The sequence below is a fragment of the Lissotriton helveticus genome, chromosome 1_1 (assembly GCF_964261635.1).
Source record: "Lissotriton helveticus chromosome 1_1, aLisHel1.1, whole genome shotgun sequence".
Classification (NCBI taxonomy): domain Eukaryota; kingdom Metazoa; phylum Chordata; class Amphibia; order Caudata; family Salamandridae; genus Lissotriton; species Lissotriton helveticus.
The window spans coordinates 347,230,231-347,245,952 of NC_136057.1; the positions used below are offsets into that span (position 1 = coordinate 347,230,231).

Genomic DNA, 15,722 nt, shown 5'->3' on the forward strand with positions numbered 1-15,722 from the left:
TTATTGTATTGTTACACTCTTGCCAAAATCAACAACATTTGTTTATAAAAAAAAAACATCACCCAAGCCCTCATCACAAACAAACTGGACTTCAAAAACACCTTCTGTGCTGGAATTAGCAAGCAACTGACCAGGAAACTCCAAACCATACAGAACTCAGTAGCCAGGATTGCAACCTACTTGCTGCACATACATCACCCCAACCTTCGGGAGCTCCACTGGCTTCCTATACACAAACAATCTCTGTTCAACTCCTCATATACACCTTTAAAGCCCTGCACAACCCAGGTCCAACTTATCTCAAAAACTGCATCACATTCCACAAACTCACCACACACTTCCACTCAGCCGGAATACTGCTCGTGCACATACGCAGTACCTGATCCGCAGGTAGGGCTTTCTCCTACATCAGTCATAAAGCCTGGCATGACCTGCCGCTGCACATCCGAGCCGTCTCTTCTTTCCTTGATCTATTTGAAGCTGAAGAAAATGGCTCTTCAAATAGATTTCCACCTGCCAGGTCAAGAACACCCTGCTTCAGTTCTTGGATACTCTCTCAAGAGATCGAGAACTCCACGAATCCACATAATCTATACTCAACACCTCTACTGCAGAACCCAACACCACTCTGTTGTTTTAGCCTGTCTGTCCTCCCTAGACCCTCAGTCAGTGCAGCTGGAGTGATAAAAAATCCCCCACACTATGCAACACCCATGGCAATGTCAAAAAGGCAAAGGCCCTCTGCAGAAAGGCACAAAGTTTTCTCACCGTATCATGGTCAAATAAAGACTCTTTCAATGTTCTGGACATTCTCGTAAACTCCCCAAACCACAGCAGCGGTTATGGACAAATAAGCTACCCCCTGTGCAGCAACAGTCGCTTTTATCCATAGGATCGTACCCTCTGTGTGACTGAAAATACACACAGGCGGTGGTGCACCTAGACCTCAACTGTCCCAAACACCCCCTGTGACATTCGATACCCACTCAAATCCCTCATTACACACCTGCATCATGCTGTTGTAAGTTTGCCTTCATTAAATCATACGTACATTATTGTGCAGCACATATCGCTCAGCTGATGTGTCAAAAAGAATCGGGAATGTGGGAGATGCAATATGTTTTGCCGTCTGCTTCTCTTGGAGGATTTTTGCTTCCTTTGGCACATTAGAGAATGAGTTTATTGGTTGTTCCCCCCCCTCCCCCAACAGGTTCATGAAGACACCCGACGAGATCATGAGCGGCCGGACCGACCGCCTGGAGCACCTCGAGTCGCAGGAGCTGGACGAACAGCTGTACCAGGAAGACGAGTGTTGAAAATGGAGTTTGGACTAGTGTTGCTCCAAATGGTAAGAGGCAAAATCTCCAGCACCACTGCAGAGTGGGCAAAAGGAGAAAGATGACCTGCTGCATCTAAAGCACCTTAATAAAGAGCAGAGCGCGGGAGCAGGGACTTGCTCGCCTGGACTCAAGCATCAGCCCTTCAGCTTCCCACAAGGGTTCCACTTGTCTCTCTCCATCTGAATCATATTTTTGTACTTTTGCAGATCAGCCTTCCTATCGCGTCCTATTCCTCAAGTTTCTGTTCATATGTACAAGGACTTCACCAATGGGAGCATCCCTTGGTAAACGTTGCATACAACTTGTATATTGTCATTAATGGGATGTTGACAAGTAATCTGACAATCCCTCCTTCACCCTGTCTGTCTTCCAGCACTATTTACATGCATTATTTTCTGAATTACTTCTATGTATGGGCATCATTTACAGTGGTGTTTGGAGCCCAACGCGCAGGTGATACGATATACCTGCTGCCTGTGACTGAGGTGAAACACATGAAGGAGATGCAGACTTGAGTTGGCTGTTCAACAGTTCTCAAGAAAATATGTCTGTTCACTCTTAAAACAAAAATGTATCCCCTCAAATGATAGCGAATCATGTATTTTCAAAATTGTTGTCACTGTAGTACCTCACTGAATCAGCTGGTGTCCACCTTCAATTGAGAAATCTGTGACATCTCCTATGCCAGTTCGATCATACAACAGCTCGGTTGGCTCAAGTTATGACACCCCTTATGGTCATGCCTGAGATAGAACTTCTTGCCTTTACCATTCTCCGGCTTACGCACTCAACCAAATGAGGTCTATAATCTCTTTGTTGACCAACTAGATTGTGATAAAATGATGTCTTTTTGTAACATCATTTCAATAATAACACAATGTCTTATGTGGGTTGCCTGCTGTTCCCTCACTGTTGACTTCACATTATGACATTTTGTTATCTGTGATCATGGTGTATTTTTAGCAGTGACATTACTTCCTGTGTGAAATCTACCAGTGACCTTGATTAGGAATGTTTCTTTGGTTTGTTCGACCACTACAGCACTATGATTGTCATATCTTCTGATGACATCTATCTGTTATCATTTCACGCCTATGGTGCCACCTACTGCTGGCTTCTGATTGTCCTATCTCAGATGTGGCGTGACTTTCAAGACTGATGCTGGTATTTGCCTGTGCTGTCTTATCCTGCATCTGACCTTCCATCCTGCTACCATTGTAAAGTTTGTGTAGTTGCAGCATCTTTAAAATCTTTCTAGCTTGATTCCTAACTTTCCCACCGCCCCAATCTACACCCAGGTGTATCTTTTTCCTAGCACTTGCGTGTTGACTTCAAAAAGTCTTTCAGTCTTTATGGTGCAGGGTTACAGCCAGAGAGATGGGCAGTACGAGGAATGTTTATGATGGTGAGCAAGGAATGATGTTCTTGTCAAGTGAAAGAAGGCCTGTCTTCATGCCTCGCATAAACTCTTCCAACGATAGGTCTTATGGCTGATAAAACTGTCAATGGCAGCCTTCAAGATATGAGTTTCAATTTGGTGGGGCTAGAAAGCTCGAGAGGTGTGCAGGACTATGCACATAAAGATACTACTAGTACTTCTAAATATGCCTGTTTTTATTTTGAAGGACTTTGCCAGCTTCACCCACTGATTCATGCATCCGGTGTTGGCCAGGTTTTATAGTCAATTGTGCCCTTGGCATGTGTCACCCCGCCTGTGCTAACAGCTGTGGAGAGCCTCGTTGTGTGGTAGGATCTCACAAAGTACACTGTTCAATGTCTTGGCAAAGCAGATTAAAGTAGCATATTGAGAAATATTTCATTTTTGCAGTGTGTATTTGACCTGGTTTTCAAAGTGAGTGCAGCGCCTTGTCACAGCTTCTATTGTTAGAAGCAGTTGGCCAACATTTGGAATTGAGGTGTCTAGATTAAATAAATCTCCCATTTCACCTGCAAGAGGTGAGATTTGGAGGACCTGCAAGAGGTGAGATTTGGAGGACCTGCAAGAGGTGCGATTTGGAAGGCCAGCAAGAGGTGAGATTTCGAAGGCCGGCAAGAGGTGTGATTTGGAAGACCGGCATGAGGTGAGACTTGGAAGACCGGCATGAGGTGAGATTTGGAAGGCCTGCAAGAGGTGAGATGATTTGGAAGGCCTGCAAGAGTTGAGATTTGGAAGGCCTGCAAGAGTTGAGATTTGGAAGGCCTGCAAGAGGTGAGATTTAAAAGGCCTGCAAGAGGTGAGATTTAAAAGGCCTGCAAGAGGTGAGATTTAAAAGGCCGGCAAGAGGTGAGATTTAAAAGGCCGGCAAGAGGTGAGATTTAAAAGGCCGGCAAGAGGTGAGGTTTAAAAGGCCGGCAAGAGGTGAGGTTTTGAAGACAGGCAAGAGGTGAAAATTGGAAGGCTAGCAAGATGTGATATTTGGAAGACTTGTAAGAGATGAGATTTGGAACACCTATAACGGGGGAATTAGAAGACTGGGTGATAGTACTTTTGACTGGGAGGTGGCAGAGGCATCTAAAGGTGTCCGACAGTGCTGGGAATGGTTGCCATAGTGTGCAAGTTCGAGGGCTTTGTGTGGTAGATGGCAAAAATATGTTGCTCTTAAAAGGCAGCCTGACAAACGTAAGGTATCCAAGATTAAGCACTAGTAAGTAAACAGGATGGGATTAGGGTCAGTCAAGGTTCTGATTGTGACAATCGAGTTGGTACGATGAAGCGGGCCTTGAGCATTGGATTGTTGCTTGATTTATCTAAAATTTGGTAACAAAACCTGTAGGATGGCTGGGAAGAAAAATGTCCCTCAGACAGTGACCCTTGTTGGCAATTTAACAATAGAATGGATTCAAAGGCCTAGTCTACCTGACCTCATTGTCACTGTATGCTACATGAGATGCATGAAGAGTGCACGTTGTGACTGTTTTGCAGACTTTTGCAAAGCATACCAACTCTTGAGTTGCTTGATGCAAGAAATTCAAAGGCCTTGACTCCTAGCACTGATCGGTGAGTGAAATAGATGAGCATGAAAGAGTGTGTTAATAGTCTTCATTTCCCAGTCTCTTACTTGTCCGATTACTTTTCACATTTGACACTGCCCAGGCTCAACATTAAAATGGTAGTCCGATGCAACGGGAAGGTAGATATAAACGGTACAGAATAATCACCAACCAGAGTTTCAAGCGGCGGACAGTTTCCTGCTCACCAATCAATCAATCAATTAATTAGGGTTCTTCTAGAGCGTGGCTAATCACCCATTAGGGTCTCAAGGCGTGCGCCCACGTAGCTCCAGTGGCACATGCATGCCCCTCTGCTCGCCCAACATTGCACTAGTAGGTCCTTTGGTTTGAGTTCTGTCTGCACCGAGCATCTGCTATTTCTCCTCTTGAACCATTGATAATGACATGGGCACAGATATCACTGGCCACTGAACACTCAACCCAAACCCAGAGGGACCCCAAATACAAACACTATTTCAGGCACCAGTAGAGGAAGCCCAACACAAGTGACAGTCGCGAGTTCTCTGCACATGCTGATCTCCAGAGCTTTTAAAACGTTCAAGACTGCGGTCCAAAATGTTAGACGTGTACATCTGTCTTTGTTTTTACTTTCTTAGATATCATTTCTTTTAAGGTGTGGGCTGAGGGATTGTACTGAGTGAATGTAACATATGAATACACACAAAAATGCCTTATCTCAGGGCCAAGAGTTGCAAATAATTTTTAAAATACTTGTAATTACATCATCTCGGTAACAAAAAATTAAAAACACACTTTTGTAACAGAGTCTCTGGTTTCTTCTTTGTGGACCTTGGCGTTGCTTGGTTTTTAAGAGGGTGGAGAGGTCTTAGGATCCTGCCTCTGCCTCATTGCAGAGAGGAGTAAACCCATGTGTTTGGAAAAATATGAACACACGAGTGACAAGGTCCCTTTAAGTCGGTGGGATGGTACCCGTTAAGGTAAGTTGTCACGGTTCGTATACCCCTTTTGTGTTGTTACGGAAACACAAAGTGGGATCACCAAAAGAGAGATTAATGCAGCTCGAAAGAGGGGCACGGCATTTCAGTGAAATACTGCTAGCTTTTCGAGGTGAAACCAAATGTTGCCCCAGATGTTCACCTGCCGCTCATGTTCAAGAGTGCCTGTAGTGAGAAGCTAGCTGTGCTCTACTTTACAACAGGCCGGGCTGCAGGATTTGGGATCTGAAGAAGGATTGGTTGGCCATATACTTTGGTGGGGTTGTCCAGTCTCCCAGGTGTCAGAGAGCTGGGTCTGGGCCTGCTGGATGGTCATGTACGGGTGTGAGCTGCAGTCCAAACCTACTGCCGGGTTCTGTTTACTAGTTTTAACCATGTATTTCTAGAGGGTTCTACCTATGGGCATCACCCCGCCTGCTCTCTCTACCTGACCCTCCTTTCCCCTTGACAAGCTTTCCTCTCTCCCGACTACACCCTCCTTTCTATCCCACTCACATCACCCCCTACTTCTTTCCAACTCACTCTCCACACCAGTCTCTTCTCTCTCCACTTTATCCACCGGTTTCACTGCCCCACCATCATCTTTATCCCTCCACTGTGTCTGCCTTAAACTCCTTTCTCTCTTCTGACCTCGCCGGACGTTCATCTTGCACCAACTTCCTCTGACTTCCCCTTCTATCACCATCTCACGTTTCTCTCTTCCTCACCCTCTTCTCTCTTTCTGAATCACTCTGCCACTCCCCTACACCATCCTCCCCTTTTCCTCACTATCCTCACTCCTGCCTCAACCTCCCCCTAGTACCCTCCCGTCTCTCTGCTTCACCCTCCTCTTCTCTTCACCTCACCCTTTTCTCTTCGCCTCACCATCTTCTGTCACCCTTTTCTCTCCAAAAAACACTACGGTAGGGGGGACCTAAGGGGAGTTTAAAGACCAAGCTCTGAGTACAATCCCCAAGAACCTATAAACAACAGAAGTAACAGAGGGTCTCAAATAAAGTGCCCGAAAATGACAACAGGTCAACCACAACCATGAAACCACAGTGATATGCCACAGAAGTTCTCAGCAGAGTGCGAGAAATACCCATCAGTCACCATACGGATCCGCCCTTCATCATTTGGGATTTTATCCGTACCACCCGTCTGAGAAAATCGGTGCCACACACAAAGGTCAACCCGGTGGTAAGGGGGTTCCTAAGTGGATGGTGGCAATGACAGTGAGGTATGCCACTCGATGTTAATGAGTGGCCAAAAACATGGGACTGGGGTGTGCAGTGTTGAAAAGGGTGAAAGGGTGAAAAAACCAAAGAAGGAGTGCATTAAAATTGGTTTGAAAAAAAGCACTTAACAAAAGTTTATTCGGTGTGTGCCTGACATACCAACGTTAAAAGTCAATGTGACCCAAGGCAGTCTAGTTATGTGGACGGCCTGAGGTGAAAAATGGTCAACTAGTTTCTGCAAATAACGGACTCTTGTGTCTTTGCATTCATCAGGACCAACAATGAAATTAAACTACTGCACCAAGTGAAATACATAAAGTGAAGGGAAGCACCGGGAAAACAGAAAAGTGAACATTGTCACCTGAAAGCTCCGGGTGCCCTTACAGTCTGGGTTAATCCCTGTGGGAAGAAAAAAGGTTGGGTATAACTATCGTTTAATTCTGGGCTGGTAAGAAAGTCCACCACTGTGGATCTAACATAACATCATCTTCAAATTGAGGAAATACGGGCATTTAAAGCACTTATGGCCCGATATAGAAACATTCAGTAAGAAATTTCATAAGCAGAACGTTTCCCAGTCCTTACCTCGATCTGTAAGGTGGACTGGCCTCACCCCACCTGGCAGCGGCTCAGGGGAAGATGAAGCACCGCTCTAAAAGACATGTGGAACACATATCAACACACAGTATGCACAGAACAAGGACGAAACACTTCATGATCTCAATAGCCAGAAACAAGATGGAAAGAGTATCGTCTCGAAAGTAAAATCGTGCCCAGCAATGGCGGGGCCGAGGTTCCATATGGGAGCGAGTACTCTCCACTACAACGATGTAAAGATGTGGAGAAAAGAAAAGAAAAGGAGGGAGGGTCCCTCTTACCTATCCGTCGGTACTTCGGGGCCGGCGTCCTGGCCGTCTGGAGAGGTAACGAGCAACCAGGTGATCGCCTGTTTAAAAGCCGTGCTACCATTAGTCGCGTGGTCACGTGGAGCCCTTCACTGCCTCCCTCAATTGGCTGGGAGTGGATGAGGCCCGCGATTTGATTGGCTGTGCTGACTGAGAGCCAAATCACGTCGTTGGTTAATCTGTGATGTGGAGTCATGGTAACGGATACACACGACACGAAGCGAGTGTAAACAGACCAAAGCACTCGCGAAGTTAGGAGGGGTCATGAAAGGAAAACGAGGCTAAGGAAAAGAAAACACAGCATTTTTTTAGTATTGCCGCTGAACATAATACCTGGCTGAGAGTTAGTAGGGCCAAACGGGGGGCAGCGATGAATATGTATAGATGGCTTAAGGCTGTAAGTGAGCAGTTTACCACCGTGACGTCTGATCAAATAATGCACAAAAATGCAGAATAGCTATAGAAATTCATTTGAGTCGTCACGAATTTGACTTATCACAAATAAGTCTTTATAGATGCAATGTCCTGAGTATATGGAACACATAGGACAACAGGAAAGCACCTGAAAAAAGGGGGAAGGACCAGAACGTACGGCCCTACAGTGTTCAAGATGGACAAATGCAGTGGCGTCAGGATGGACAAATTCAATTAAGTGACGTCACTAGACCCCATGAGTTAAATTCCTCACAGGATGGAAGGTAAGTACCAGGGCCTCAAACAGATAATCACACCTCTGGAAAAAGCACTAGATACACTCTCTCAGAACCGTGTGCTCAATGCCCAGTATGCAAGTAGACGGATGGGGGAGTGTTCAGGCCTGATGATATGATATGGTGCCCTGCCTGGTAATTAGCAGTGGTTCACAGAACGGACCACGGAATATCATCGTTCAATCCGTCTTTGTGAGTCCCCAATTTCAGTACCCATCTTTGTTCTTTCGTCAGCAAGTATTTGGTCACATCTGCTGTGTGTTTGGGGATGAAGGGTTGCTCCAAAACAGTCCATTTGAATTCCGAGGCTAGATGTTTCGCCTCAAGAAAGTGAGCAGTTAACTTAGTGGCTTGTCTGGCACACCTGATGGTGCTCTTGTGCTCAGATATCCGTATGCGGACCTTGCGTGTTGTCATTCCCACATATTTATAGCCACAGGGGCAGATGATGAGATAAACCACATGGTCACTATTGCAATTGGTAAATTTAATTTGCTTCCATGGTCTTGCAGTGCCGATGTCAACTTCCAATGATTTCGATGTCTGGGCACAGACCTGGCAATTACCACAGGGATGATGCCCCTGGACAGGAGGGAGATTCCATAGTGCTCCTACCGCCCTTGGTGGATCTTCACGTGGCCTAGTGTGTACTAGTCTGTCCTTCAGATTAGGACCCCTCTTGAATGAAACCAAGGGGCGTGGAAGTGTTAAGCGTCCAGAGTTCAGTATTGGCCAGTGTTTTTTAACAACACTTTGTATGGTGTTGGAGAGGCTACCAAAGGTATGAACAAAAGTTAGGCGGTCCAGATCCGGCTTGGGAGGTCTGGGTTCCAACAGTGCTTCGCAATTGTTGTTCAACGCCCTTTTCATGGACCTTTTAACAAGTTTGGGTGGATATTTTCGTGCCACCAGTTGCATGCTCAGCTCATTAGAATGTTTTTTGAAAGCTGTTTTCGTGGAGCAGTTCCTTTGAACCCGTAAAAACTGGCTGAAGGGTAAACTTTCTTTTAGTGCTTTAGGGTGGTTGCTGTCAAAAAGCAGTAGGGAGTTCCTGGCAGTGGGCTTCCTATACAGTTCTGATTGTAGGCCCTCGGGGCAAGATACAATTAGTAAATCGAGGAAGGCCAGTCGTTGGTGTCCCACCTCAATGGTGAACTTCAGGTAGTTGTTTCTGCTGTTCAACCAGCCGAGAAATTCTAAGCATCTGTCGCTTGACCCTCTCCACACTACAAAAATGTCATCGATATACCTTTTCCAGGTCTTCAGGTTATCGATAAACGGGTTTCCATTATTCAGTACATGATTCTGCTCGAACCAGTGGACATAAAGGTTCGCCAGACTTGGGGCGTAAACGCTCCCCATGCTGGTACCCGATGTTTGTAGGTACACTTGTTCTTCGAACTGAAAAAAGTTTTGTTTCATGGCCAGTGTGGCACAAGCCATTATGAACTGGACGGGAGTGATGCTATGTAGTTCCCTGGACTCCAGCAGATGGTGCACAACATCCAGTGTCTCATCCTGAGGGATGGAGGTGTAGAGTGCCTCTACATCAAATGAGACTAAGAGATCCCTCTCAGAGTCAAATTCGATGTTGGGTAGCAATCTAAGCAGGTCGGTAGTGTCCTGGAGATAAGTGGGCATTTCCTGCACCATCGGTCTCAAAAAATAATCCACAAAAGTGGAAAGGGGTTCTAGGGCTGATCCTATCCCCGAGATGATGGGGCGTCCTGGCGGTGGTCGTTGCTCTTTGTGGACCTTGGGTAAGGTATAGAAGTAAGGCATCTTGGGATGTTCCGTGCAAAGATAAAGGGCTTCAGCTGGTGTAATCCATCCCTCTGCAGATGCTTCTTCAACCATAGTTTTGATGTTTCGTTTCAAGTCGTCTGTAGGGTCGTGACCCAAAGGGGTGTAGGCATTGCCAGTGTTGAGTTGTCTGAGGCACTCGGCTCGATAAACCTCAGTGTCCAAAATAACAACCGATCCGCCCTTATCGGCTGGCTTTATTGTCAAGTCCTTGTTATCAGTGAGAGATTTTAGTGCTAGATGGTGTGATTTGGACAAGTTGTGGAAAGTCTTATGTTTAGTACTAAAGAGGTCATCCATTTCTTTCTCAAGTGCTTGTTCATAGGCTAGGACCTGGGGAGGCATGAGATGAGTCGGTGGAGTAAAAGTAGACTTACATCTCAATCCCGTATTCACATCTTCCTCATTCTGCGTGGAGGCTTCTTTATTAGCAAAGAAGAAGTGCAGTCTAATCTTCCTGAGGAATCTTGCCACTTCCAAACGGGTCTCAAACTCATCATTAAGATGGGTAGGCACAAAGCCCAGTCCCTTATTCAGGGCCTCGTCTTCTGTAGCAGTTAAGGTGTGTTTGCTAAGATTCATGACTATACTTGGGCTGCACTGCTCTGTCCCGCCTCTTTGTTCTTGGACGAGTTGCTCCTCAGAGTCCTCACCTCTGTCGTTGTTGGTGGGGGGCTGAAGTGGACCTGGGGCTGTGTATTGCCTCTCCTTCTGCCGCGGGATCTGCCCCGGCCAAACCCTAAAAAAGGCTGCCCGTTAAAGTTATTTGTTGGAAAATTCCCGGGAAAGTTGGTCATATGAGGTCCCATGGGTTGCTGAAAAGGACCCGGTTGCTGTGGAGGGAAGAACGGGGGCATTCCACCAAACTGCCACGGGTTGGGTTGCCACCATTGTTGTTGCTGATGTCCCCTCCAATTGTTCTTGAAATTACGTTTGCCTTGACCGCGTCCTCGTGTGTTAGAGTGATCGCTACCAGTGTCGCTCCCTGAAGAATTGTCACCTGAACTGGATGTACTGTAAGACGACCCCTTTCTCTGACCAGTGGTGCCCAGAGCCGGTGGAACATAAGTGTCACTTGAGTAGGGATATATTTTCTCAAATTTAAATTTGTCCAGATCTTTCCTGAATTTGTCCATCTTGACCGACAAGGTGTGCTCCCTAAAATCTCTGTTGTTTTTGTTGGAGTCATCTAAGTTCTTGGTAAAGACTTTAGAACTTATGGTAGTTTTGATTTTAGACTCAAGAATTTGAATTTCTATAAGCAAGGTATCTGCTATGCGTTTAGAGGTTTGAATAATTAAAATCAACCAATCCCTGGTACATCTCCAAGCGATAAGGGCCCAGTTTTTTAAAAACTCCCTATCGCTTAGAAACAACCTCGGTGTGTTTGTCACTATCAGTCCCGTTGGGGCACAATCACTGCGTAAGTATTGTGCCATGATGGTGCCATGTAGGGCTGTCCTTGTTTGTGATTTCTTTAGACCTAGCAGTTTTCCCCACTCGTCCTCACTTACGCTAATGACAGAGGTTCGAGATTCAGTCAAATCTGGGTGTTCTGCAAGTGCTGCCAAGAGATCTGAATCAGAAAACGATAAACCATGGTTTTCTGCCATGATGAAGAGAAGTGTGACGTTCAATGTGCAAAAAGTGTTCTAGAGAGGCGAAAAAAAGTTCTAACCACAACTACGGTAGGGGGGGACCTAAGGGGAGTTTAAAGACCAAGCTCTGAGTACAATCCCCAAGAACCTCAGAGCTTGGTCTTTAAACTCCCCTTAGGTCCCCCCCTACCGTAGTGTTTTTTGATTTGAGTGCAGTTTCTTAACTGCGGACCTTTGTTCCACGAATAGTTGAGTTCGTAGTAATAGTTCGTCACTTAGTTGTGGTTAGAACTTTTTTTCGCCTCTCTAGAACACTTTTTGCACATTGAACGTCACACTTCTCTTCATCATGGCAGAAAACCATGGTTTATCGTTTTCTGATTCAGATCTCTTGGCAGCACTTGCAGAACACCCAGATTTGACTGAATCTCTAACCTCTGTCATTAGCGTAAGTGAGGACGAGTGGGGAAAACTGCTAGGTCTAAAGAAATCACAAACAAGGACAGCCCTACATGGCACCATCATGGCACAATACTTACGCAGTGATTGTGCCCCAACGGGACTGATAGTGACAAACACACCGAGGTTGTTTCTAAGCGATAGGGAGTTTTTAAAAAACTGGGCCCTTATCGCTTGGAGATGTACCAGGGATTGGTTGATTTTAATTATTCAAACCTCTAAACGCATAGCAGATACCTTGCTTATAGAAATTCAAATTCTTGAGTCTAAAATCAAAACTACCATAAGTTCTAAAGTCTTTACCAAGAACTTAGATGACTCCAACAAAAACAACAGAGATTTTAGGGAGCACACCTTGTCGGTCAAGATGGACAAATTCAGGAAAGATCTGGACAAATTTAAATTTGAGAAAATATATCCCTACTCAAGTGACACTTATGTTCCACCGGCTCTGGGCACCACTGGTCAGAGAAAGGGGTCGTCTTACAGTACATCCAGTTCAGGTGACAATTCTTCAGGGAGCGACACTGGTAGCGATCACTCTAACACACGAGGACGCGGTCAAGGCAAACGTAATTTCAAGAACAATTGGAGGGGACATCAGCAACAACAATGGTGGCAACCCAACCCGTGGCAGTTTGGTGGAATGCCCCCGTTCTTCCCTCCACAGCAACCGGGTCCTTTTCAGCAACCCATGGGACCTCATATGACCAACTTTCCCGGGAATTTTCCAACAAATAACTTTAACGGGCAGCCTTTTTTAGGGTTTGGCCGGGGCAGATCCCGCGGCAGAAGGAGAGGCAATACACAGCCCCAGGTCCACTTCAGCCCCCCACCAACAACGACAGAGGTGAGGACTCCGAGGAGCAACTCGTCCAAGAACAAAGAGGCGGGACAGAGCAGTGCAGCCCAAGTATAGTCATGAATCTTAGCAAACACACCTTAACTGCTACAGAAGACGAGGCCCTGAATAAGGGACTGGGCTTTGTGCCTACCCATCTTAATGATGAGTTTGAGACCCGTTTGGAAGTGGCAAGATTCCTCAGGAAGATTAGACTGCACTTCTTCTTTGCTAATAAAGAAGCCTCCACGCAGAATGAGGAAGATGTGAATACGGGATTGAGATGTAAGTCTACTTTTACTCCACCGACTCATCTCATGCCTCCCCAGGTCCTAGCCTATGAACAAGCACTTGAGAAAGAAATGGATGACCTCTTTAGTACTAAACATAAGACTTTCCACAACTTGTCCAAATCACACCATCTAGCACTAAAATCTCTCACTGATAACAAGGACTTGACAATAAAGCCAGCCGATAAGGGCGGATCGGTTGTTATTTTGGACACTGAGGTTTATCGAGCCGAGTGCCTCAGACAACTCAACACTGGCAATGCCTACACCCCTTTGGGTCACGACCCTACAGACGACTTGAAACGAAACATCAAAACTATGGTTGAAGAAGCATCTGCAGAGGGATGGATTACACCAGCTGAAGCCCTTTATCTTTGCACGGAACATCCCAAGATGCCTTACTTCTATACCTTACCCAAGGTCCACAAAGAGCAACGACCACCGCCAGGACGCCCCATCATCTCGGGGATAGGATCAGCCCTAGAACCCCTTTCCACTTTTGTGGATTATTTTTTGAGACCGATGGTGCAGGAAATGCCCACTTATCTCCAGGACACTACCGACCTGCTTAGATTGCTACCCAACATCGAATTTGACTCTGAGAGGGATCTCTTAGTCTCATTTGATGTAGAGGCACTCTACACCTCCATCCCTCAGGATGAGACACTGGATGTTGTGCACCATCTGCTGGAGTCCAGGGAACTACATAGCATCACTCCCGTCCAGTTCATAATGGCTTGTGCCACACTGGCCATGAAACAAAACTTTTTTCAGTTCGAAGAACAAGTGTACCTACAAACATCGGGTACCAGCATGGGGAGCGTTTACGCCCCCAGTCTGGCGAACCTTTATGTCCACTGGTTTGAGCAGAATCATGTACTGAATAATGGAAACCCGTTTATCGATAACCTGAAGACCTGGAAAAGGTATATCGATGACATTTTTGTAGTGTGGAGAGGGTCAAGCGACAGATGCTTAGAATTTCTCGGCTGGTTGAACAGCAGAAACAACTACCTGAAGTTCACCATTGAGGTGGGACACCAACGACTGGCCTTCCTCGATTTACTAATTGTATCTTGCCCCGAGGGCCTACAATCAGAACTGTATAGGAAGCCCACTGCCAGGAACTCCCTACTGCTTTTTGACAGCAACCACCCTAAAGCACTAAAAGAAAGTTTACCCTTCAGCCAGTTTTTACGGGTTCAAAGGAACTGCTCCACGAAAACAGCTTTCAAAAAACATTCTAATGAGCTGAGCATGCAACTGGTGGCACGAAAATATCCACCCAAACTTGTTAAAAGGTCCATGAAAAGGGCGATGAACAACAATCGCGAAGCACTGTTGGAACCCAGACCTCCCAAGCCGGATCTGGACCGCCTAACTTTTGTTCATACCTTTGGTAGCCTCTCCAACACCATACAAAGTGTTGTTAAAAAACACTGGCCAATACTGAACTCTGGACGCTTAACACTTCCACGCCCCTTGGTTTCATTCAAGAGGGGTCCTAATCTGAAGGACAGACTAGTACACACTAGGCCACGTGAAGATCCACCAAGGGCGGTAGGAGCACTATGGAATCTCCCTCCTGTCCAGGGGCATCATCCCTGTGGTAATTGCCAGGTCTGTGCCCAGACATCGAAATCATTGGAAGTTGACATCGGCACTGCAAGACCATGGAAGCAAATTAAATTTACCAATTGCAATAGTGACCATGTGGTTTATCTCATCATCTGCCCCTGTGGCTATAAATATGTGGGAATGACAACACGCAAGGTCCGCATACGGATATCTGAGCACAAGAGCACCATCAGGTGTGCCAGACAAGCCACTAAGTTAACTGCCCACTTTCTTGAGGCGAAACATCTAGCCTCGGAATTCAAATGGACTGTTTTGGAGCAACCCTTCATCCCCAAACACACAGCAGATGTGACCAAATACTTGCTGACGAAAGAACAAAGATGGGTACTGAAATTGGGGACTCACAAAGACGGATTGAACGATGATATTCCGTGGTCCGTTCTGTGAACCACTGCTAATTACCAGGCAGGGCACCATATCATATCATCAGGCCTGAACACTCCCCCATCCGTCTACTTGCATACTGGGCATTGAGCACACGGTTCTGAGAGAGTGTATCTAGTGCTTTTTCCAGAGGTGTGATTATCTGTTTGAGGCCCTGGTACTTACCTTCCATCCTGTGAGGAATTTAACTCATGGGGTCTAGTGACGTCACTTAATTGAATTTGTCCATCCTGACGCCACTGCATTTGTCCATCTTGAACACTGTAGGGCCGTACGTTCTGGTCCTTCCCCCTTTTTTCAGGTGCTTTCCTGTTGTCCTATGTGTTCCATATACTCAGGACATTGCATCTATAAAGACTTATTTGTGATAAGTCAAATTCGTGACGACTCAAATGAATTTCTATAGCTATTCTGCATTTTTGTGCATTATTTGATCAGACGTCACGGTGGTAAACTGCTCACTTACAGCCTTAAGCCATCTATACATATTCATCGCTGCCCCCCGTTTGGCCCTACTAACTCTCAGCCAGGTATTATGTTCAGCGGCAATACTAAAAAAATGCTGTGTT

At 45.9% G+C, this 15,722-nt stretch overlaps 1 protein-coding gene and 1 long non-coding RNA gene across 8 annotated transcripts in view; one reads left to right on the forward strand and one right to left on the reverse strand.

Annotated features, from left to right (window-relative positions):
* ETV6 (ETS variant transcription factor 6) overlaps positions 1-5,113 on the forward strand; it is a 299,142-nt gene extending 294,029 nt beyond the window's left edge. For both annotated transcript variants that reach the window (XM_078673411.1, XM_078673418.1), the window contains exon 8: positions 1,211-5,113. In XM_078673411.1, the coding sequence (XP_078529537.1) occupies positions 1,211-1,316 (106 nt within the window). In that variant the 3' untranslated portion in view covers positions 1,317-5,113. The remainder of the gene's footprint in view (positions 1-1,210) is intronic.
* Positions 1-15,722, reverse strand: part of LOC144807864 (uncharacterized) — a 544,498-nt gene that overhangs the window by 320,542 nt on the left and 208,234 nt on the right. The window lies entirely within an intron of this gene.